At 40.6% G+C, this 24,226-nt stretch overlaps 3 protein-coding genes across 3 annotated transcripts in view; 2 read left to right on the top strand and 1 right to left on the bottom strand.

Annotated features, from left to right (window-relative positions):
* The window catches only part of lrrc45 (leucine rich repeat containing 45), a 16,219-nt gene extending 5,168 nt beyond the window's left edge, over positions 1-11,051 (bottom strand). The window contains exons 1-15 of the mRNA XM_008279336.1: positions 10,979-11,051; positions 9,273-9,574; positions 8,520-8,581; positions 8,337-8,407; positions 7,049-7,227; positions 6,217-6,345; positions 5,429-5,541; positions 4,589-4,647; positions 4,291-4,368; positions 3,176-3,311; positions 1,867-1,944; positions 1,617-1,728; positions 1,448-1,518; positions 1,113-1,205; positions 3-95 (exon numbers count right to left, since the gene is read on the bottom strand). Coding sequence (XP_008277558.1) covers positions 3-95; positions 1,113-1,205; positions 1,448-1,518; positions 1,617-1,728; positions 1,867-1,944; positions 3,176-3,311; positions 4,291-4,368; positions 4,589-4,647; positions 5,429-5,541; positions 6,217-6,345; positions 7,049-7,227; positions 8,337-8,407; positions 8,520-8,581; positions 9,273-9,501 — 1,503 coding nt within the window. The 5' untranslated portion in view covers positions 9,502-9,574; positions 10,979-11,051. The remainder of the gene's footprint in view (positions 1-2; positions 96-1,112; positions 1,206-1,447; positions 1,519-1,616; positions 1,729-1,866; positions 1,945-3,175; positions 3,312-4,290; positions 4,369-4,588; positions 4,648-5,428; positions 5,542-6,216; positions 6,346-7,048; positions 7,228-8,336; positions 8,408-8,519; positions 8,582-9,272; positions 9,575-10,978) is intronic.
* A 260-nt stretch (positions 11,052-11,311) lies between these two features.
* Positions 11,312-16,475, top strand: trub1 (TruB pseudouridine (psi) synthase family member 1). The gene is made up of 8 exons (XM_008279317.1): positions 11,312-11,502; positions 11,590-11,688; positions 13,172-13,227; positions 14,051-14,132; positions 14,262-14,334; positions 15,338-15,477; positions 15,618-15,674; positions 15,792-16,475. Exons 1-8 carry the CDS (start codon positions 11,355-11,357, stop codon positions 15,971-15,973), a joined length of 837 nt encoding a protein of 278 aa, XP_008277539.1. The 5' UTR covers positions 11,312-11,354; the 3' UTR covers positions 15,974-16,475.
* Positions 16,476-20,240: 3,765 nt separating this feature from the next.
* The window catches only part of hhex (hematopoietically expressed homeobox), a 5,872-nt gene continuing 1,886 nt past the window's right edge, over positions 20,241-24,226 (top strand). The window contains exons 1-2 of the mRNA XM_008279335.1: positions 20,241-20,961; positions 24,094-24,221. Of these exons, the coding sequence (XP_008277557.1) occupies positions 20,580-20,961; positions 24,094-24,221 (510 nt within the window). The 5' untranslated portion in view covers positions 20,241-20,579. The remainder of the gene's footprint in view (positions 20,962-24,093; positions 24,222-24,226) is intronic.

Raw genomic sequence — 24,226 nt, 5'->3', positions numbered from 1 at the left:
ACCTCCTCCAGGCGTACTTGAGCTCTCACTCTTCCCAGCTCCTCCTCTGCCTGGGCCCTCTCTGTCACACATGCTGCTTTAGCTTTACTCAGCTCCTACAACAAACAGACAATGTATTATTAGGACTGACAACATTAGGAACACAACTGGACTACAGATGTCAGGTACTGCAGGAGACTATTTCACTGTGATTTATTCTGTAGACATGATCCCAGATTACAAGGAAACTATGTTGGATACTATGTATAGATTATAGTTGATGTAAATGTGTCCCCACACTATACTCCACCTACTTTGCAGACAATTTTGTAATTATAATCATTAGCATTTAAGTGTTCCATGTTCCAATTTCAACTAAATTTTCATGTGGGAACTGGGAAATTTCCAGATGGCAACGAGATGTCAACTTGGAAACAGCTGTTCATGAGAACCTAATTCAAATGAAAACCACTGCATCAGAAACAAAAAACAACACACATAAAAGCGGATTATTAAATATCATGTTGCAATACGGGGGCACTGAAATCTTACTGCGTGGAGTTTGCATGTTCTCCCCATGCAGCGTGGGCTCTCTTCGGGTTGCTCTTCCTCCCACACAGTCCAAAAACATGCTGAGGTTAACTGGTGATTCTAAATTGTCCGTAGGTGTGAATGTGAGTGTTCTTGGTTGTGTGTCTGTAAGCGTGGCCCTGTGATAGACTGGCGACCTGTCCAGGGTGTCCCCTGCCTTCACCCTAAATCGGCTGGGATAGGCTCCAGCCCCCACGACCCTAGTGAGGATTAAGCGGTGTATCGATAATGGATGGATGGATGCTACAATATTATACAATTATACTATAATCTACAATATTATAGTGGGTGACTTTAATACCTATACAGATTTTGCTTTGAAAACACTTTTTGTACATCATTATGTATAATTTATTGCATAGTTTGCTGCCTTCAGCTTTGGTCTACACTAGAAAACAATAAAAATATTGGTATGCTGAACAGTGAAGCTGCAGAGACATTCATGTGTTTGTTTTTTCAGGAATCTCTGTGTTACAAATTACCATCTGGGATGTTGGATTCTGACTGTGTTTTTCTGTTTTAAATGTGGATAGTTCTCTTACCTCCTCCAGTTGAATCCGCTGTCCCTCCAGTTTGAAGATGCGGTCTTGCAGAGCTCTCTCACTCTCTTCGAGATGACGATTAACATGATCCACCTTCATGGGAATGTAAAGTTTTAGTATTTTACGTTGTTACAATAAATAAAAGAAAATCAAAATAAGAACTAACCAATCTAAAAGTAGCAAAACAAGCCTGACAGCTCCTCCAAACCTCTCATTTAACATGTTACATCTGTTTTGTTTAATCTACTTGAAAGCTGAAGTGTAAAGAACAACATGTTGTGGTTTAATCGGTGCTTGTGTGGTCGATGAACATGTATGACATAAAGAAAGAGAACCTCTTTCTGCCGGAGACTGTCCATGTCCTCCAGGGCCTGTTTGGACCTTCGCTTCTCTATTTCCAGGCGGTCTGTCAGATACACAAGACACAGGATAACTCTGCTAGGCTTCACGTGAGAAAATGAAAATTGCATTATCTTTGTGTTTCCGTAGGTAAAATTGTGTCACCTTCTGCCTGTGTTAGTCGAAGCTTGAATTCAGCTGTGCAGTTGGTCAGCTCTTGCTTCAGCTCAAAGATCTGCTGCTGCTGAGACTTACACCTGCGTTCCATCTCCTCCACCTAACACACACACAGTCGCTCAGTTCACACCTGACAGGGCTCACAATGCATCTTGTGTGTATGTGTTTCTCATATTTAGTGTAAATACTTCAGTGCAAATAATAAATTCACTCTGTTCTGAACAAACAGAACTCGTACTTTTGTCCTAAATTGGCCACTGGTTTCTGTCAGGTTCTGGATCTCTCTGAGGAGCTTTCCCTCTCTGAGTGCTCCGTCCTACAGGATGGAAACAGACAAGATTCATTCATTTGTGACAGCAATGCAGTATCTCAGCAAGTATCAATAGCTTTCTTTTTGTGCTTGTCAACTTGTCATAAGGTGCAACTGTTGTTCAGACTTTTGTTTTTCAGGTTCCTGAGCAGATTGGAGCTGGAAACAGACCAGCAGTTGTTATCATATAAGGTCATTTCTGACACTGGTGCAATCCTCTTACATTTCAGTCAATCACATGCCTATAATTGTTAAACTAACAAAACAAACAACAGCTCTGATTTAGCCAGTTATCTACAGCAACAGTGATGTCAAAATAATGCTGCTGTATATACATATAGTGCACAAACACAGAGAGTCACATTTCTTTTTATTTATTTAAATTAACAAGGCCAGAGTAAAGATATCAGACGAACAATCTGACTGCAGCTAGAAAACTGTGACTCTGTCTGTCAGGTACAAAAACACCAGTTTGTCTCTTCTTGACAATTACAAATAATTATTAAAGTTGCAGATCTTCTGCCATCTGCCAACAGGTACACAACTTTCTGTCTTTGGAAACATTATTATGGATCCTACTGCAGTCTGATGCTGTAGGTATGCAACAAACTCAGAGGAAAGACAACAAACTACACTTAAAACTAAATCGGAATTACATTCAGTCTTTGTGAGTCTCATCTTATCTTAGTGAAGTTTAATTTTAAGGACCTTTCAGTTTTGAATACATGTGAAATTGTAGAGCAAGTGAATGAAGTAACAGCACACATTAAAAAGTGTTTTTTGAGAGGTCTGTAGCTGTGTCTCCTACAACACAATCGGTGTCTTTTACACTGTCTGTATGTAGAAACGCAGAGTATGATGTCCAAACTCCATTATGAGTGAAGGGAAAGCCTTTTTTGGTTTTTGGTTGAAAAAGGAGGGGCTTTAGGGCATCTTTACTTGCATCAGACGACAAAAGATTCTTTCAAGTATTGTGACTGCAACACTTTGGGTGTACTAGGGAAAACATTACACAGAAATGCATCTAATAACTAACAGCTGGGGTTACACATGATCCTGTGACGTTCTTTGTAGAAAACAGCCAATTAAAAATGGCATTTTACTCAAAAGGGGTAAATATAATTTGTTAACCTAATGTGAAAGCTTTTCTTACCCCCTAATAATCTGAAACACACCAAAAAATCAGATTAGTACAAATCAGAATGAGTTTGAGGAGAAATTACCCATTTGTCTATACCTCTTGGTCTTTCTTCCTCTCTCTGCTCTGTCGTTCTCTTTGTTCTTCTTTCTCAGCCTTCACTCGAGACAGTAGTTCTCCCATATTATGGTTTTTCTGCTCAGAGAGGGCGAGAGCAGCTTCTGTCATCTGCAACCTGCACAACACAGAGTGTGATCACAGTTACTGCTAGAATCACGCTGATAACTCAGTCAGCTGACAGAAAACTAATCCAAAGCTATCTTGATAAATGCATAAATATTTTTGTCATTTAAAAGCAAAAATTACAGATATTTGTTGGTTCCAACTTTGCTAATGTGAGTGCTTGATATTTTTCTTTGTCATCTATGACAGTACACTGAATCACCTTGTGTTTTAGACTGTTGGTTCAACAAAACCAGACATGTGACAACGTCACCTTTGGTGTTCACATTTTTCTGCTATTTTACAAGCAAAACACTTTAGGTAATACTGATAATTTGAAGGTGCATCCTGCGTTAGCATTTACTCTTTTGCTACAACAGTATTAATGTTTTGCACAGATTCTGCTTCATCACTGGGAGAACATACCAGGAAAGGTAAGAAATGATTTAAGTGTCTAAGTGTCAGTAGCCCAAATTACTCAGCTGCAACTGCAAACAACTGGCTCATGGACTTGCTGCTAAGCTCATGGAGAAGGGAAAACTGTCCTAAAGGGTTCATCCCCTGCAGCACAGACAACTCTTTAGATCTTGGCACAATGGCCCGCACACCTAAATAGTTAAAAGATCAGCAGACCTTCGATGTCACAGATTCCATTTGTTACTACCTGAAGAGGTTCTAATCACTGGCACCTCACCTGGACCCACTGATTCCAATCAGATGGATCTGAAGGTGTGATAAATGCAGGACTGTACTGACTTATTTACATAAGACTGATCAGGTTTATAATATCTTCAAATTACTGAAATGACTACAAAAAGTACATTTTATGTGTCACATGTTTGAGTATTTTACCGTTATTAATAGACACGTCTTCGAACAGAATCCAGTGTTTTCTTATTCAAATATGTCAATAAAGGAAACCATTTTTATGGCATGTACTTTTTTACAAGACTGTCTAATAAACATGGAATGAAGCAAAATGAAAAGATTACTTTGCAGTGAGAGAGTTGACAGCTGACTTTCTCTCATTCAGAGCTTCCTGGAGTTGACCAATCTGGATGAAAGTTGACCTGCAAGAAACAGAAAAAAAGATCATCGAAGAGCATGCAGAGTGATTATTATACATATTTACAAAGTGAAAACATGCTGCCAATACATTCTTTATCTTTCAGGGTCTATTGCTTTAAAAGAGGAATTATTTATCCCTATAGACTGGTGTTCAGACTGTGTCTCATGATTATACAACTATGGTTATAACCAATGACAGTACACTGTCTGATCTGAACTCACCGACTGGAGCGCCCCATCTCCTCCTTCTGCCTGTCGATGGTGTCCATCAAGCTTAGGAACTGAAAGATGGAAGGAACAACTAACATCACGGCTACAAGGTAAGCTATGCGGCACAACTGATTTGAGAAGTTTCTTTGGACATTTTGATACTTTTCTTCCACAAGTGGGCCGTGTTGGAATTCATCCTAACTGACTTGGCTCATCACAGGCTAATCACACCTGACATCAAACTTTTCACAGACATCCCAAGGGCCCAGCCATGAATACTTGACCTTTAAATGTAACACCATCAATGTTTAAATCAAGTGTTAACTTTGAAGTTTCTCGTATCATCTGGAAATAGCAGTATGCATCTATTATCTTCTGGCAAAGCAAAGCAACAACTATAAAACTGAGAAAACAATCATTCTTTTAGATTAATATAAGCTGTCCCACTGATGGATAATTCAAAAGAGTTTAGGTATTTTGGTAGGGGAAACTTGATTTAACCAGTGATGCAAGATGACATCACCAAAGCTGTCCAGTCAATGAGTTGGTCTACATCAGTCCATGTGTCTTTGTGTTTCTTGGTTTTTTTTGCAAAAAGCATGCATATATTAGGGAGAACTGAATACCAGATACAAAGATGGCATCTGCTCATTTGAACGAAACTCGCTCGTCTGCATGAGCCAAAACCGTGGCCCAGTTACCAGGTCTGCTTGCATGAACACAAGCCAGATCAAAACTAAAAGGCGACGACGCATGTTCTTTTTCCACGGTCCACACCAAATGCACCCAACTACAGGTGTGACATCACAGTAAGACAATCAAGATTATTAAATCGTTTAGCGTGAGGCTCACCTGTCGGCCCTTCTCCTCCTTCAGTGTTTGAATCTCTTTGCTGAGGACCTGGGTCCTGCTGCGGCTCTCTCTCAGAGTGGACTGTGTGTCTGAGTTGTGCCCTATAGTCTGCTCTGAAAGGGTTAAACAACAGGACCAAAGAGTCCAGCGGGGACAGTGAGCATGTCCACGGCAGGCTATTAGTCTTCCAGCAATGACAGAACTAAAATATAAGTAAATTAAAGTCATATACAGTTCAAATCACAGGCTGAATATTAATAATTACTGTCTGCACACAAAAGCACTTACCCTATTGTATCTTATCTTATCTTTCAGACATGCGCGCCTTTCTGTTAATCTGACAGCAAGTGAATGTGCTGGCTTTGTGTCTGAATGAGCACCGGGTTCACTTTTAAGTAAACGTTTGTTGTCACATTAACAGAAAGGCAGGCACAATATTATGATGTACTTCAAGTTGTGTGAAATTATTTGGAAAGGTATTTTTCCACTGATATTTACAATATTGATTGATATAGACAATTTGATATGCTGCAGCTCAGTGTAGATTTTGTCTTTTCTGTTTTGTTGCCTTATACATCACTGAATGTACTGTCCAATTTCACATATATGACAAATACTGGGCGTGTACCGTGGATCTGTCTCTTGTGGCAGCTATGTCTGAATGAAGCATGACAAACACACATTTAAAAGTGACTTATGTCTGAATTACAAAATGCCACATCACTTCAACAGATTTATGAAGCCAGTAGTGTTGCAAATCTAAAACTTGAAAATGCCTTAGGACTTACCAAGAGCTTTAAGTGTATCACTGGGTATATTGTTCCCTGCCATCTCCAGCTGCACTATGCTCTTGTTTTTCTGAAGAGCATCGAGCAGGGACCTGCCACCCAGCAGACCAATGTTGTTCCACCTTAGATCTGTGAACGGTGTCAGCGTGGACCATTAGCCAGTCAGAAAAACACATCAGAACAGTAAACATGTTAGTCTGACAGCAAATGACAAAAACCTTTTCCACATCAGCAAAAACTATAATCAGCCACTATTAGCAAAAGAGCAGTGCATGAGTGTACTCTTCTCTGTTGTGGAGGAGATGAACTAAAGAATAGAGCTATAGAGAGAAACAGCAACAAAAAACCAAACTTTAACATAAACTAAGACATAAGTTCAAAGCATGGTTGGTTGATATCGGAAGATAAAATGAGAAAGAAGCAACATTTTAAGTAGATTTGCTTCCTTTACCATGAAGATGGATTTTAAATGTGAAGATAATTTGTTGAGTTGAGTAATTTTTACCCTCTAATATGGAATTCGGATTTTCAAACCGTTGTGTTAATATAAACAGGAACTGTCCAAAAGTGATTCTCAAGTGCATCTGACTTATTTTCCTTTTGTTTTCTTTCTGAGAAATTCTATCACTGTGGTAACATACAAACTTCACCCAGTTCCACATGGGGTTTTTGTATGAACTCTGGTGAGAAACCCAGTTTTTACGGCACCATTGCATTAAAAACTGTTCTGACAAAAAGGGAAGAAAAAAAGCAGGAGCATTGTGCCAAATAACATTAAGCAGATTCCCAAAACCCTATCGACAAGCTAATATTTAAATTCATGGTATGTCACCTAACACTTCCAGGGTGTGGTTGCATTTGAGTGCCAGAGCGAGCTCAGATGCTCCATGGTGGTTGATCTGGTTGTTGCGCAGGTCCAGCTGTGTCAGCGACGTGTTGGAGGCCAAACCATCGCAGAAGAGTGAGAAGGCTTCATCCCACACCCCAAGTGCATTCCACTCCAACACCAGGCTGTAAACATAGTTCAGTAGTTTTCAGATTTGTTGAGAAAGAATATATTTCATGTGTTTGGGACACTCTTCTGCAGGAGTGTTTCAATGATCAGCTTTATGTGCTGATCAACAATCTGTTCTCAGATGATACAGAGATGAGTGACTTATTAGCTGACTGCTAAATATAAAGTAGCATTCAGCTTTGTTTGATACATTTTTTGGTCTGTCAAAACTATGATCATTTCAGACTAAAACAGAGGATTTAGGCCTTTTAAAATGAATGTAGCAAATATTCTGAATGCAATGATTGGTGGGCTAATGCAGGTCGCAGGGTAATAACGGAGCATTTCAACCAGTGTACACCATAATTACATCACAATATTCAATTTTAAAGCAGGTTGATTTCCGAAGTGAGCTAGCTGACCTGCACAAAATTCCAATGTTGTGCCGATAAAAAAGCATTTTATTTTACAATGACACATTAGGAGGCCCTCTAGATTTGAGAGTAAAGCCCTCAACAACTTTATCCAGCCATGGCTGCGCTACGCAACACATAAGTGAACAACACATAAGTGAACAACTGAGGCATTCTTATTATCTTAATTGTTAAACACAATAAAATTATCTGCATTGTGTACTGTGTGAACAGACACACAGTTTCCCTGAGTGGCTCTTGTATGTGTAGTTCATGGCCAACTTGGCAGATGTGTCTTCACTTTTCAGCAGGTAACTCCACTAAATTGCCTAAATCAAGCTATCATCCTAATATCATATTATTTAAAAAATATGAATATGAATATTTTTATCTATCAAAACTCTGCAAATATATTTTTGGATTTCAATTGTAACAATATTAAATTTGTTCATTCTTGAAACTCAGAAACAGCAGCGTGACAAAATATTAATTTGAGAGCCAATATCTAGCTTTTTCTAAGCTTTCAACCACATCTCAGGATCTTTATCAGTGGATACAAACGGTTGTATTGTAATGGAAAGGTTCCTAACTTAGATCATGTGATGACAACTGAGAAAACTCCTCTGAAGAAGATGTCCAGATTATTTTCATAAAAAATACACATGGTGTTGCAGTGGCAGAAAATATTGTCATATGAAGATCATCATTCTCACCGACGCAGAGTCTTGTTATGTGCCAACAACTTTCCCAACATCTCAGCTCCTGTTGACCTCAGATTATTACCCTGTAAACAATCATCTGCATTAACTCACAGATAATTACACACATCATATAAAACTAATTCTATCAACGTCTGAGTGTTTAGTGTGTGAACAGTCAAATCTAACAGGTGTTACCTTTAGACTGAGGACTTTTACTGTTGTGTTGCCAAACATTCCAGTCAGGAGTATCTTGGCACCTGAGAGTCACACACAAGCAATTAAGCAGTTTAAAGTTGATGTTATACTTATTGTTTTTAAAGCCTATGTGCAGAACCAAACCAAATGAATCCATCTACTAACAAGCACTGCTGTATGAATGCTTAATTTAAACCTGCACAAAGTTTATACAATTGCTACAAACAGCAACACTCAAAGGTGCGGTTTAGATACTGTTTGACTGTTGATCCAATACGCACTTCTAATGAGGAGTCCGTGATATAGATGTAAAGCATCAGTACAATGTGTGCTGTCAGTGGTTAAATCTGTTGTTTACAGACACATGTCTGTGCACTATGTCTTTCGGTCAGTTTTTCTTATGTTTGCGACATAACGTACAGAAAAACAGACTGTTACTGTCTTGGTTTGGGTATTTAAATGGGATTTAATGATTAAAAAAATAAGTACAAACCTGCTATATTCTTTAAAAGTTTCAAATACAGACTATTTAAACTATTTTGTGGGTTTGCAGCAGCAGCTACAGGAAGACTCTAGTAGATTGTTTTATCATTCACAATGATACAGATGGAACAAAGAAAAATAAGTATTGAGGATATGTTCACATGTATATGTATGATGACTGTCACCTACTGAGCAACATGCACTTACACATACAGTACCATTCACCAAGTTACATACTGTATAGCCTGTCTGTTTTGAAAATGCACACACCTTCCTCGCTGAGCATGCAGTCACTGAGCAACACCTCTGTGAAGACAGTGTGTTTCTGGAAGGCCCTGGCCAGCACAGAGCAGGTATCTGCAGAGAGACTCTGTCCACTGAGGTCCAGTCTGGAGCCCTGAGCAGCACTGCTATCCTGGAGCTGAGCCACAATACTCTCCTGAGGCTCCAGGCCTCCCTCCTTACACAGACGCACGTATGTCCTCCTGAAGTCCTCCATTCTGGGTCACCACAATTCTACCATCAAGTTTTCTGGACTTCTTCCTTCCGTACCTGGGGACTTGTTCCCTTAACTGGACAAACAAAGGTGGAATTTACTAACGTAGGCCTGAAATGACTACATTGATAATTGATTAATTATTCAAGTCATCTTTAAATTAAAGAAGTCAAATAGTCCCGTGTTCTAGCTTCCAAACTGCAAGATTTTTTTATAGATTTAATTTCTTGTGTTGTGATGGTAAACTCAACATTTATTGTTTTTTTTTACAGTTCTAATGAGTCCTTGTGACAAATTATGTGCAAAGAAAAGCTAAGATAAAATCAAACACCTGACTTAAATGAACCTAATAAATCAGCTGGCAATAAAGCCATTAATTGCATGAACAAAACACTAGTAGGTTTTTCAACACTTAGCCTGTATATTAAATCTGAAGGCTGCTTATGTACAGGCTGCATGTATACTCATTTATAGATGTATATGTATAGGGTACTATCAGAAATATAGAAAATAGAGGCACGTGGATTTAGGTAGAACATTTCTGGTCAATGTTTGCTGTTGTGCTGTTAACTATATTGTAGCTATAATCCTTCTGCTGACGTAACTTAGATTGGAAAATATTTTATGTAGCATGAGCCTAGATGTTTGGACAAAAACCATATGAGTTCAACTACACTGCATATTATTACATGTGTAGCACTACATCCTACCAATGTGGAATTTATTGAAATTATTATTGTTTTAAGCAGATTTTCTGTAAGCTTCGTGTCTTGACTGACAGTGGGTAACACAGTCAACTCATGGCAGCAGCCAGAGTCAGTGGTAAAATGGTAAAATCTCGGCAGTTAGCCTGTCCTGAACCAGACTAGTTTCCCATCATCAGTTGCCAGAGTAACTGAACGAGTACTACGTTTGTGCTATTTGATTTACGAAACGAAACAACCGCACAATTAGTCAGACGAACTAAAATAAACTCGCTTTATGCATGTAACTGCATCTCAGACAGGTGACCTCCCCTGCCCCACACTGCATCACACTCCACAAAAGTTGCAGAAATGAAGACTGCATCGTGATTACCATAAATCCACACACACCGTAACACTGAAAGGAAAATTCAACGCCACCAGGGAGCACATTTCAAGAGATTTAACAGATTTACGAGTTATTTGAGTTTGGCAGAAACACGCAGAGACACAAAAACATGGCATTTAGTGAAAATATTGTGCGGTGAAATCGTGTACAGAATCTCAATATATCATCTGATGATTTAACGAAAGTATTGTCTTGTATTTTACAAAGTAATGCAGACTGTAAAGGGAAAGTTGAAACTTCATTGCCGCGTTTAATTGAAAGTGAAGCGTAGAGCTTCCGTAATACATCCTGTCTGCAGCTAAATAGTTAACCGACGAGCAAACTCGGTATTCTTGCAAGTTTTCCGAGGAATAATGATGGTATCGTTAGAAAAAAAAGACTAACAGACCTCGGTGATACAACTCAATGTGTTGCTGGCAGTTATTGTTGTTGTAGCGAGCCCAGCTGGCAGAAACAGGAAGAGGAAACAAAGTAACCAGGAAGCGGCCGCAAAGCATCTTGGTCAGTGTAGTTTCGAAAACTTTCTTTCCTGTTTAAGGACAACAAGTCGATGGCTGAAGGTCCACTTAAACCTGGTCATAGAATTAAAGGACGCCCTGTGATTATCAGTGCCATATCTATTTGGGCTTTGAGTATTCTATAGATATATGTGAGATACGCTTTCAATATTTGAACCAGCAGGTGGCGGTAAATAAGCAAACCAACAGTTGGCTTCGCTGCAGTTTGTAACGAAAGAAGAAGAAGAGCATCAGCCGAAAACAAGCATGGCTGGAAAGCTCACCAACACTGTGTCTCCGGTCACTAGTTCTCTGTCCAGACTACAGTCTCTAAACGGACTGTTTGCGGTGTACAAGAAACAAGGGCCGACTTCTGCAGACGTGCTAAACGCACTCAAAGAGGCCTTGCTCATAGGTAAAGGAGCCGAAGCAGCACGGACTCAGTGCACTGTTGGTCAGAAGCTAACAGTGAGAGATGTGTTTGTGTCACTTTGTCTTTCAGAAGCGGGAGTTCAAAACCCGAACCCGAGGAAGAGGAAGAAGCAGAGCCTGAAGATGGGCCACGGAGGGACTCTGGACAGCGCAGCCAGCGGAGTGTTGGGTAGGAGCAGGCTGCTGGGGGACTCAGTACAGTACAGGCTGATGGTAGACATCAACTGCATTAGTATCCAGGCAAAGCATGGTTCTACCCAGGGACCCATCTGCTCCAGGTTTTCACCAAGTCATGTCAGTCTAATTCAGTCAATTATGAGTTTTAGATTTTTTGAATCAAAGCATCACCTGTGACAGTTCCTCCATCATTTTTAGATGACAACCCTATCAGGTGCACTTTACCAATACTTGTGGCCGTCCTGTAGAGAAAACCTCAGTCAAAAGTATTTTTCTGATCTGAATTGTTTTATTTTGCAGAAGCAGTCAAAAGTTTTCTGTACTTTAGAAGTTTCACAGTGTCGATGAAACTGTGTCCAAACTTCTGGTACTGTATTCAGATTGCTTTAGTTGTCCAACCAACAGTCAGAAACCCAACAATACTCGGTTTGCTATCAAAGGGAACTGGAAAATCATAAAAGATACTCCCGTTAAGCTGATAAGAGAGTTTTTATTTCTTTGTTGAGTAGGTTTGAGATCAGGTGACTGTAGAGAAATGTCCATGACTGTCAGAACTTCTCTTGTCTTAAAGCTTTAAGGTTTGTTATGGCTCATTGTTCTGCTGCAGTATGAATCCTTCTCCACGAAGATGCAGATCAGAGAGTGGACCATGTCATGGAGGTCTCATAGAGTGCTAGGTCTCCTTGGTCAAGGTGGAGTCGATTCAGTGCAGGTGTCCAACTTCAAAGTAGGCAAAACCTTCGTAGACTTGATTATTTCCAGCTGCGTGTTTCACCCTGGGTTTAGTCCACTGCAGTGTCATTATCTCTCCTGTTGGTCTCTTTACATACACCCCTATTTTACTGCCACCAATCTCTGCCTGGGGCTCGGCAGTAAATAGGACTTTATTTCATCATGATGTGGTGAAATGCTGCCATGGCTTAGCCCACTCGCCAGTTTTCTTGCCCTCGTTTCCCCTCAGAAGTGGTTTAGAGATGCTATTCGTCTATGAGACAGCCTACTTTTTTCAGGACTCCTGCAAATTGCCATCTTGTGTTCTTTATGTAGCATGTTCTTTATTTGTGGTGAAGTTACTTTCCTATCTATCAGTGAACAAAGCTTGATATATTGATTTGATGGTATGCTTACTTTTGGTCTGCCCAATCCTGCTTTGTATAAAACAGATTTTTCCACAAAGTATTTTACAGTGCCATGTACTGCCCCTTTAGAAACCTGCAGTCCAGTCTTGATGTAACCCTCAGAAAGCCCCTCTTTACTCAAAAAAACAATCTGACTTCTGACACTCTCACTTGGTTCTGGTGCCATGTTTCCTACTGTGATAGTGCCTCGTGGTGCGCAATCGTCTGTAGAGATGCTATACCAGAATCATCAAATGTTCATGTTTTTATTTTGAGGTGTAATAAACACTGCGACCTCTGAGGAGTGTTAGCAGGACTGTAGCCATTAGACTCTAACACTGTCTCTGTTTCTTTCAGTTGTTGGTGTTGGGAATGGCACAAAAATGCTCAGTACAATGTTGACTGGTTCAAAGGTGAGTTTGATGTTAAAGAGTGTTATGGTTACAAAACTGTGAAACTGTTACGCATAGAAGGAAAGTCAATGTGTTCAAATCACCTCGGCATGGTATAGACAACAGTACACAAATCTGTTGAACGCTGTGATTCACAATGCATCAATATATTTTTGTATCTATTGTGTGCATTAAGCATAGAAGGTTTCAGTATTGTCAGTGGCTCGACTGATCTTTGTCTTGGACGTGATCTCCAAAGAGCTGTTGGTGAGCGTAATGGTAACAAGATAGTTTTATTAATTTATTTGCAGCTTCATTCTTAGAAGTCTTATGAAAACTTGTCATGTTGTGGAGAGACAACTGAACTATTTGAACTGTTTAAAAAAAATGCAAACAAATAAACAAGTGACAAACAAACATATTGGACTTATAAGACTGATACCAGTATTGATATTTAAGAGTTACTACTGTATCGTCCTACACTGACCATGTGACACACATTGAAAAGGTCTCTGATTTTGTAGTAAATAATTGTATGTCATTACTGTTCCTAAACGGCATCAGTCACATATCTGTCGTACATCTGGACTGACATTTATTGTTGCTTATTGGCAAACATGTACACCTAATACTAATAATCTGATATCAGAGATACGTAGTAATATCAACTGATAAAATCAGTCCTGCCATTTTATCTAATAGGGTCTCCACAAGACCACACAAAAGCTTTGGCACTCACTAAAAAAGCAGGAGTGGATACATTTTCTTTGTTTTTTGTTGTTTTTTTTTTTTTTTTTTTTTACAAGTGGTCAAAACAAACAGTGATTGGAGTGTTTTTTTGCAGAAATATGTAGCTGTAGGGGAGCTGGGTAAAGCAACAGACACTCTTGATGCCACTGGCAGTGTGATTCTTGAGAAAGACTTTGGTAGGTATTATCATTCATTTCATACGGAAGTCTTATCTATTCATATAAGCCCCCGTTTCTGCCATTTGACAGTATGTCTGTGATGTTTTTATTACTATTTTTTTTTTAATCCATTTTTTTCACCGACAGAACACATTACTCGGCCGGATGTTGAGGCAAAACTGAAAGCTTTCACTGGCGACATCATGCAAGTGCCTCCACTGTGAGTATTCCTCCAAAAAAGAAAAGGAAGTGTTTCAGTGACAAGACTTATGCACATCAGGCTAAATTGTTGAAGGGTTTGACTTGCAGATCAAAATGAAGTTTTTAAAGCACAAAGTAATAATTCATTAAAATGGATGAGTGATCATAATGGACTACTGCTGCTGACTCCTCCAAGCCTATTTAAATACAACCTGTCTGATAAATTCATTAGACTCTGTCACAAACACTACAAAGGGAACGTCTAAGGAGCTCAGCAAGGTTCTCGAAAAGCAAATCTCTGACTTAAACAAGTCAGGAAAGTCACTTGGAGCCATTTCACATCATCTACAGATCCCAAAATCGACTGTGCAAACAATTGCTTGTGAGAAATAAAATGCATGCCACAGTTGTGTGACTGTCAAGATCAGGAAAAAACCACAAGCTGCTGCTGCTGCTGAGAGACAATTGGTCAGGATGCTCAAGAGTCAACCAAGAACCGCTAAAAAGCAGATCTGCAATGAATTAGAAGCTGCTGGAACGCAGATGCCAGTGTCCAAAGTCAAGCATGTTTTACATCACCATGAGCTGAGAAGTAGCCATGCCAGAGTGAAGCTCTTCTGGAAGGTAGAAGATTAGGCCTTTAACCCCAAGAACACCAAACCTACAGTCTAAACTGCAGATTTTTCCAGAGTGTTAGGGTTAACAAGTTTACTATCAGCATGCTGCTATTTTTTTTTTTTTTTACTCTGGTGCAATAAACCAAGTATCCTCTAGAGGTCACTAGCACAGAATTTTATCACATCCTCTGTGTTTGGGCTTTGCTGCAGTGGTCATGGCACATACTTAACACGACAGTCCTACATTGAGGGAGAGAGAAAAGCAACTGCATTACAGTATTACATGGATGGAATTTATATAAACACTGTCCTTAGTGCTGCCTCTCTTTTCAGTTTTAAAACTCTTATTTTCTGTATTATTTAATCCTATTAATTATTTCTTATTTTTTTTACATTTTGTTTTAGCTACTCAGCGCTGAAAAAAGACGGCCAGCGTCTGTCTGTTCTGCTGAAGAAAGGTCACAAGGTTGAGGCCAAACCAGCCAGGCCAGTCACCGTGTACAACCTGACCCTGCTGGAGTTTAAGCCTCCTCTCTTCACTCTGGGTTCGCACACATTGCATCATGCAGCATTTCTTTCTTCCTCTATACTGACTTCTTTAAAGCAGCATTTTGAATGTCATTTCCTGCCTTTTTTATTTTGTGCACATTTGAACAGCCAGTAAGGAGTTTTATTTGTGTGACAGATATTGAGTGTGGTGGTGGATTTTACGTCAGAAGCTTGGTGGATGACCTGGGAAAAGGTGAGCTTCATCCTGTTTCACAATTTCCTCAGGAGCATGTTGATGTCTGTAAACTGAACTTAGAAACCATGGCTCCAAACTTCAGCTTTAAAAACATCCAACATCTGTGTGCTGCAGCTCTGTCATCGTGCGCTCATGTGAAGGAGCTGACCAGAACAAAGCAGGGTCAGTTCACCCTGCAGGAGCATGCTTTACGTGAGGAGCAGTGGACACTGAAACACATCCTACAGTCACTGCAGTGCTGCTCAGAGGAAGAGCTGGGAGTGGACCAACCAAAACCACCAGAGACCGAAACCTGAGGAGCACCAGGACCCAGAGTCAAACAGAAGAGCTGGGATCGATGTTTGCCTGATTGTCAGCATGACTCACCTGCTCGACTTTTCACATCGAAATGTGTCCAATTCGTAAGGTGTGTTTGTTAGCAAGTCAAGTGTGACAAATTCAGACAAATGTCAGAAGCACGTGTTTTGGAGCTCAGTGGATCAGTGTAATGACTGGACTGATTCTGATCCAAAGTTTAAGTTTTGTAAATAATTATACATATGGGAATTGCAGCCCCAACTCCTCTCCAGTGATCTGCTTATCAGAAATCCTGCTCAAAAACTATATTCAGGATACTTACCATAGTTTCAAAGCAACACGGTATGGTTGTGGGGGAAAACTGACAATGCAGTCTGCAAAAAACCAAAAACATTTCATTTGGATTTATGTTGATGAGCTTTCTCATATTAGTTGATTATGAAAAAGAAGTATTGTGATTGAGACATTCTCTTCATTAAAGGGGTCTTGTTTGAAACAGTAGCAGTGATATTTTCTGTAACTGAGCTGGAAATTCATTTACAAAGCAGATAAATATATCAGCCAAAGTACCGGGAGACGCCGTGCCTATAAACCGCTCCCTGGAAATGCTCCCCTTTTATTGCTTTTCCAACATAGTATAATGGTCAACATTACATGTTTCTTTTGGACAAAAAATTATGAAACACGACTCACGTCAAAGTTTAAATATATTTCTCGAAAGTATTGTCAAATAGTTAAATAATTTAAACATATAATAAGTGAGCGCATATATTTTTCCCCCCTTCAAGCCAGTATTTTAGATTTATTACAAGGCACATTCACTGCTCTAGGATAATCTCCGTTTAATAACTGACTTTTAGCACAAGCTTTCTACACCTGTGTTGAACCAGGTGAGTCACTTCAGATCAGGTAAATACTCCTGCAATCATTTAGATTTTATATTTTTAATAACTTAATTACTTTGTGGAGAGCTGTTTGCTTTTAAATGAGAGTTTGTTTAGTTTTGTAAATTCTTGTCAAAAAAGGCAATTGACCATGATTCACTGTGGAAAAGCAGTAAAGGGGAAACTTTCAAAGGGTGTGAATACTTTTTATAGACGCTATTAGTTTATCTGCTGAAATGCAGCCCTTTTTTTTTTAAATAGCACCTTCAATAAAATATGCTGACTAGGGAATGGAAGAGATAACTGTCTCTGAAATGTGAATGCACAATGTGAATGTGCTTGACATTTGAGAGCGCGTAGCACCAGCAGTGCTGCACACACAGCATCCCTCTTTAATTTAAAAAAATAAAGATAAAATAAAAAATGGTGAAAAATAACATCTATATTTTGTTACCACATAGATTTGTATGCCATTAACACATCTGATGTAATGTATAAGAGTGGCTAACTTAAGACATTGTGTTTTTGTTTGTGGTATGTAAAATATTAGTAATTATTAGCACTTCTCATAATTCATGTATAGTTTTTCCTCCACTGAGGCAAAGTTGTGTTGGAGGGTTGTTTTCAGTTCAGTCTGTTGCACTGTCAGCAGGATTATGCAAACCCATGTTCATGAAATGTGGTGGAGAGGTGGAGCAAAGGAAGAAGCGTTAAGTTTTGGCGTAGGTTCAAACCACTTTTCTTAAAAATGTGACTCAGGGCATCGGTCATGGTGAAGGATGTGATCTCCGAGTGGAAAACGAGTTAGTCTTTCTTAGTAAAGCCACCTGTCATTTATGCTGCCCTGTCACATCGAGGTTATGTTTAAAGATTAGGATCTGAGCTACTTTGACAAGGATCAGATTATGTTGACTGGACGACTGAGTCATCCCCAAAACAGCAGGTCTTACTCATTTTTACTTAAACATTTGAAATGGTTTGTGGGAGGTCTCATGAGTTAACACAAAGTAAAAGTACCTGTGTGGGGCTGAAACTCAAGAGTATCTCATATTTATTACTAATAATAATATGCAATCAGGATTTTAACTTCTTATGACCCAGTTTATACTATGAGATGTGTCAGAAAGTCCCAGCTTCAGTAAGAAACAACAAGACGATGCTCCTCGGGAGAGGACCGTGAGGATGTGTGACTGGAACCGTTAATGGGGGGACGCATGGCGCCAGCTGCCAGGGAGCGGCTGCGAGAAGTTATCAGCAGTTTTTGGACAGGAGTCTGACGCCACGGGAAGCTGGCCGGATCAATGAGCTGCAATGATTGTCTCAGTCTAAATATTAGCCGTTTGCTGATTTCTTTCATGTCTTCAAGGCTGCTCATATCCCTGTTTGCTCTCCTAGTCCTCTTTATCTAAATTACAGCTGTTTGAAAGTTGGCGCGCCGTGGTGCTCTGAAGGCGCATCACAAAATCGAACCACTGGATTCTATTAATGTGCGCGTTTTTTGGAGAGAAGCTGAGACGTGTCTCACGACTATAGGAGAGCATTAATGAAGTGTACTGGTGATAAAGCAGAGGACGTGCAGCTGGAGCCATTAGAGGCTTTCCTGTCCGTGCTGTAACTCTGGAACACACAAGTTACCGGCTATTGTTTTGCGCCCTGCCCGTACCTATTTGAGGGGATGAACATGCACTTAGTGAGTCATTAAAGACATTTGCATTTATTGTCTTTATCAAAAGTAGCCTGTATCACCTCAGCGGCACTGACAGATGGATTTCCCAGGAAACCTCCAAATATTCAAATCGTGAGTTAATCACTCTCCATTCAGCGGAACCGTTGGGATGGTGGATTGCAGTTAAGCTGAATAACATTGGTAAAGATAACAGTCCGAGCTGTTTGATTAGTTAAAGAACTATGTAACACACATTTGGCCCGTGAGTAAAACCAAGACATGCTGCCCATGCTGCTTTTTACAGTATTTTAGGTCTGCGTTTCATCATGTGGAGGCCTATGAGAAGTAAATACAGGTTTGATCAGTTCTCCATCAGATTTTCTCCAAAGACAGAGCTCAGCACAGACAGTCGAACTGGAAGTCTGTCTGATACAAATAAGAAGTGATGATATAAAGTATATTCCAATAGGACCATTTCAATTAGGCCTATATTGATTTGATTTATTCAGTGCAAAACAATATGACAATAGAAAGTCTGTAACAGAAACTGAACAAAGCACAACCTGTTAATAAATACGACACATGACCAGGGCCTTTGGGATTTATTGAGGCAGCCTGAAACTGAACAGCAGAGGAATAATAAATGAAAATGAATAAAGCAGGTTAAGACCTGCGGTGTCAGGAGGCCTCTAAGCTGGAGCTTCTGAATGAAGTGTCACTTATATTTAAAAAGTCAAATAGTTCTTTCAGTCAGGTGTCCCGATCATAGACTGTATAAGTAAGATAGTTTTTGCTTCCTTTTTTTTTTTTGTTCCAAATTATTATTCTGAAACATTGGATATTAAGCTTCAGTTGATAATTTGATTTGAAATGCATCACTCACGTTATTTTGGTCCTTCTCTCCGAACACTGCGCCGGTCAGAAGCAGCAGCTGCCTCTGTGTTTGGTCGCATGTTGCTTTTGTTGCTTTTACCAACGTTACTGAATTCAAAAATCTGCTTCACAACATCTGTTGTTGCCCAGAGATTAGCTTGAAATATATTTAGAAAAACTCACATGAAAGGAAGCAATCGGAAATGTGGTTCCGTCCCTGATTGAAATAACTTTAATAACTAACAACTATTAACACGAAGAAACACTTTAACATTTGATTAATATATTCTTAAACTTGCATTGTCGCCCCATAGGGAGATCTTTTTCTTTTCTGTGTTCTTTGTTTTTTTCTTTTTACGTTTTTTTTTTTTTTTTTCTTTACAACGTCAGGAATCTTTACTTACACCAGTTGAAATGTGGACGTTGATCTTTATAAGATTTACCAACACAGTTCGCTCCGTACGTGTTAGAACGTGTCTTCTTTGGCTTTACGTGGTTTTCTTAAGTTGCCAAATTACCAGGTCAGAAATGCTCCATCTGCCGCCAACAAGCGGTCTAGTAGTAATGTAGGAGAAGAAGAAAAAGAGACACCGTCTGGTTACTCTGAGTTCAAACTATTTCTGTACATTTTGAAAAGACTGTCCTAATATCATTGTCATTGTTCCTGTATTCAAACTACAGATTTTTCGGTTTTCCAATGACCAGATGATTGGCTGTGTTGAAGTGATTCACCTGAAATACAGTTATCTCCTCTCTCCTGGCGTCTGATCGTCGTGTAGTGCGTTTGGAGCTTCGAGGGAGCCAATCAGAAACGGCTGCCGGCCACCTGCAGGAAGTTGGCCGTCCACTTATCTCCTCCCTCCTTCGCCTGCAGCCAGATAACAGCCCTAACAGTTGGATCAAGTACTAGCCAGTCACCACCGCAACCTGACGGACACCAGTGCACCCTAACGGTCTCCTCCGCCGCCCACAAAAAGTCACTGTTGGGGTTTTTGGAGTAGTTAATGCACAGATGTTAGCGCTGGAAGCTGTAGTACAAATTTGGTAGTATGTAAATAAGTTCTCGTGTGATATTGTCGTTAAAGAGGAAGGTTGTAGGGAGAGAGAGAGAGAGAGAGGGAGAGGGAGAGACGCAGCTTTCCGTTATTTCAGTTCCAGCGCGCCGCGGCGGCACAAAACACCATGAGCGTCCCGCTTTACGCACCGACCCCCATCCAGCCGGCACACCCGACTCCCTTCTACATCGAGGACATTCTGGGAAGGACAACCACCAACACCTCCTCTTCCTCCTCTTCTGCATCTTCATCCTCGTCCTGCTCCACTCCGGTCATCCCCACACCGACTCTCCCGTCGCCCAACTCCTCCTTTACCAGTCTGATCTCGCCATACCGGACGCCGATTTATGAACCCACGCCGATTCACCCGGCGCTGTCTCACCACGCCGCGTTGACGGCGACGTACGCCTCTGCCGGGGCTTTCACCGGTTCCATGTACCCGTTCCACCACCAACACCACCGCTCCATGGGGGAGTACGCACAGGCGCTGCTGAGGCACGACCACCTCGGTGAGTTGGTTTAACTGGCGTGCGTAATTGTCATGGATACATTAAATGTCACTCAGTGAGCAAACACAGTCTTGTTCTTTTGAATCAATGTAATTTACAGAATCACCAAAGACAGCCTGCAATCACGTTTCTTGTTTACTTATGTGGAAATTCTCTCGCTAAACGTACTTCCTCGGGTCTAGACTGTTGGCCTCATGACGCTGTCGGTCTCTTGTGTGATTCTGGAGTCAGGATACTTGAAAAATCGTTTCTAGAGCTTCATAATTTGCCAGTTGCCTTTTTTTTTTTTATCATTTGCTATTCCACATTAGATTATTTCCTACTTTTTTTAAACAATTGAAAAAGATTTTAAATCAACTTAAGAGACAAATGAATGAACTTGCTTGGATGATGTTGCAGCAGGAGCACTTTTTACTCATTGCATGAAAACTTTTCTGTCTGAACAAGCTTCGTTTCAGCGCCTATGAAACCGTTTTTGCATAAGTATCACGCTTTGTCATGCGTATCGAACTGAAGACAGTTCATCTGCAGTTGCATGCAGCACATAAACACGCTTCAGAGTACAAGACAGAGCATATGTTCCTTAAGCAAGTATTCAGCTCATCTCAGTCTCAAAGCACATTTCTGACCCAGCACGTATGAATCCCATTGTTATGGTGACAGACATATTTGGGGGCCACAATAGCAGCAGTCATATCCAGTCACTGTGCTGCTGGTGGGGGTGATTGGGAGGTACATGGCAACCTTGACTCGTTTTCCTGACTCCTATTGTTCTGAAACATCAGAGGAGCAAGTGGGCCAGTGACTAAAACTAACTCACTAAATCACTTGTTATTTCACCGCTCTCTCTCTCTCTCTCTCCCTCTCCCTCCCTCCCTCTGTGGGTGTATGTGTGTGTGTGTGTGCGTGTGTGTGATATGGATTTTAATTATGTTTGAGACTTGAGGACAGACCTTTGGAGTTTCTTCAGATCCTGCAGCGGGTCCATTATTACGCACCTGTGTTTTATATTCTGTGTAACATTCCACAGTTTCCAAACACATGTCGAGTTTATTCTTTTAGTAAATGCATAAAATGATGCATGGTACCAGACTCTAAGTTATTTTTAGCCTGGTGCAGCTTGTTTAAAAGTATGACTGATTGAAGACACTGTAAAATGAGGAGTCCGGTTTATGTCCAAGGTTGTGTTAATTGGTTTACATTCATTTGTTTTATAGGCCATTCGAACCAATTGTATACTGAGCCTGGCTTAGAGGCAGTGACTGATGGGCCTCTGAAGTATTGTGTGACAGTGTGACTGGGTCTGACTTTGTGCTGCTGAACAAGCCGGGCCCTTTTCCGTTCATAGCGGAAGCCGTGAGCCTGTCGATAGGAGTAAATCTGCTTTCAGAAGCTGTTAAATGTTTTCCTGTCTCACCCCGTCCAGCCGCTTCCTCGGGAGCCCGCTGCACGCTGCTGATTATTTTATCGACATCCTCAATACAGACATATTCAGGAAACACTCGGCCTCTGATAGCCGGGATCCGTTCTTCACATATTGTTGCACTTCCTCTGCCGAGGATGTGGTGACTTTCTGTATGGTTGGTGGCGAGAAGAAAAAAAAAAGCAAGCAGAGCAGCACATCAGCTCTGATGGGATCAGAGGAGAAACAGCCCGGTGTCATGGAAGGGCGAAAAAATTAAGGTTTCATTTTGAAAAACAAAAAGGCTTAAGCTATGGTCTCAGGTGGTGTGAAAAACATGAGCAAACTCTAGTTATTTGCGAATTTACCCCCTGAGCAGAGCAGAGTGTTTTATTTATGATCACACTGTCTCTCCATTTTTTTTAGTCTAATTAAAGTTCTGGTCTTAATTATATTTAGGAGGTTAAGACTGTACATTTAGATGTCTAAATGTAGATTGTCAACCTAATCCCTCTTTAATCTGTTAGTTAAACAGATAATTAAAACGAACAGCTGACAGTAACAAAACAACAAAACAAAGCTTGTATGTGTGTTATCTTATAAAAAAAAAAAAAAAAAACACCCCAAAGAGGCTTGATTTATACTGTTAAATTGAATTTCCTCATAACCATACCACCAAAGCATTTGTTTTTGCTTCCTCAGACCAGTAAAATGTTTTAAATGTTATCTGCTGATTATCGAGGCCTGTCTCGAGCGAGAGCTGAGCGGAGCCGCTGCGGTGCCGGGGGGCCTGGTGCCGGGGAATACCCGGGTTCCCCTCATATGTAAACTGAAACAGCATCAGGCTGAATAGCATGAATAGAAACAACTGCGGTCAAAGAACAGGTGTACACAAAGATAATTCATCTGTCTCGTATGGATTTTCAAGCTTTAAATGTTTTCTAAGCAATGTGGCTGCAAACACAGTTCACTCATAGACCAGCTGATATTAATGCTGTATGTTGGATGAACCGTCAGAATCTTCTTTGCGCCTTCTAGTCATATTTTCTTTATTGTTTTTGTAATCTCAGCTAAACATCAGCTACCAGTCGGTGACATTTGAGGATTAGAGAGTGTAGTGGAGCTACATCCTGACAACCACACACTACAGTCCATGTTTCTGATTATTCCTTGAATAAGGAGCCTAGATTTATACTAGCAGCCGGAATCCTTCCTTTGCGGATATTTTGTTTTGGAGAAACCTTTTAAATAGGATATAAAGGTGTTGACTCCCAGCCCAGCAGTGAGAATAGTGTGGCTGAGAGCAGAGGACAGAGTCGGACGATCCAGTTCTCTAATCACAGCTCAGAGCAGGAAGCACATGAAGCGGATATTTGGCCACAGTTTTCACTCTGTCACGACCTTCCTGAGAGCAGCAGCAGCAGCAGCAGCCGTGTTTGTTCCAGGAAAGAGCCGAGCAGACGCTCTCAGTCTCCTCAGCTCATTCTCAACAACATGTGCAGCATTTACTCTCCGGCATTCTTGTGCTGCTGGAGCCTCAGTGATCACAGTTACATGAACTTCACACGCACTTCATGTGATTATTAGTCCGAACCGTTTGCTCACTTCCCTGAGTCACTGTTTGAAATCCCAAACAACAAATGAGCCACTTCTCTGAGGCTGACAGCAGTCTCAGTGAGTCAGGCCAACACTGGGCAGCTTTATTAAAGCTGTTTGTGCTCTTTCTGAAGGGAAGCCTCTGCTGTGGACGCCCTTCATCCAGCGACCTCTGCACAAAAGGAAAGGCGGTCAGGTCCGCTTCTCCAACGACCAGACCATCGAGCTGGAGAAGAAGTTTGAGACCCAGAAATATCTGTCACCTCC

Source organism: Stegastes partitus, unplaced genomic scaffold (genome assembly GCF_000690725.1).
Source record: "Stegastes partitus isolate 25-593 unplaced genomic scaffold, Stegastes_partitus-1.0.2 Scaffold154, whole genome shotgun sequence".
Classification (NCBI taxonomy): Eukaryota; Metazoa; Chordata; class Actinopteri; family Pomacentridae; genus Stegastes; species Stegastes partitus.
The sequence above is the reverse complement of the archived record's forward strand: the minus strand, read 5'-3'. Positions and strand labels throughout refer to the sequence as shown.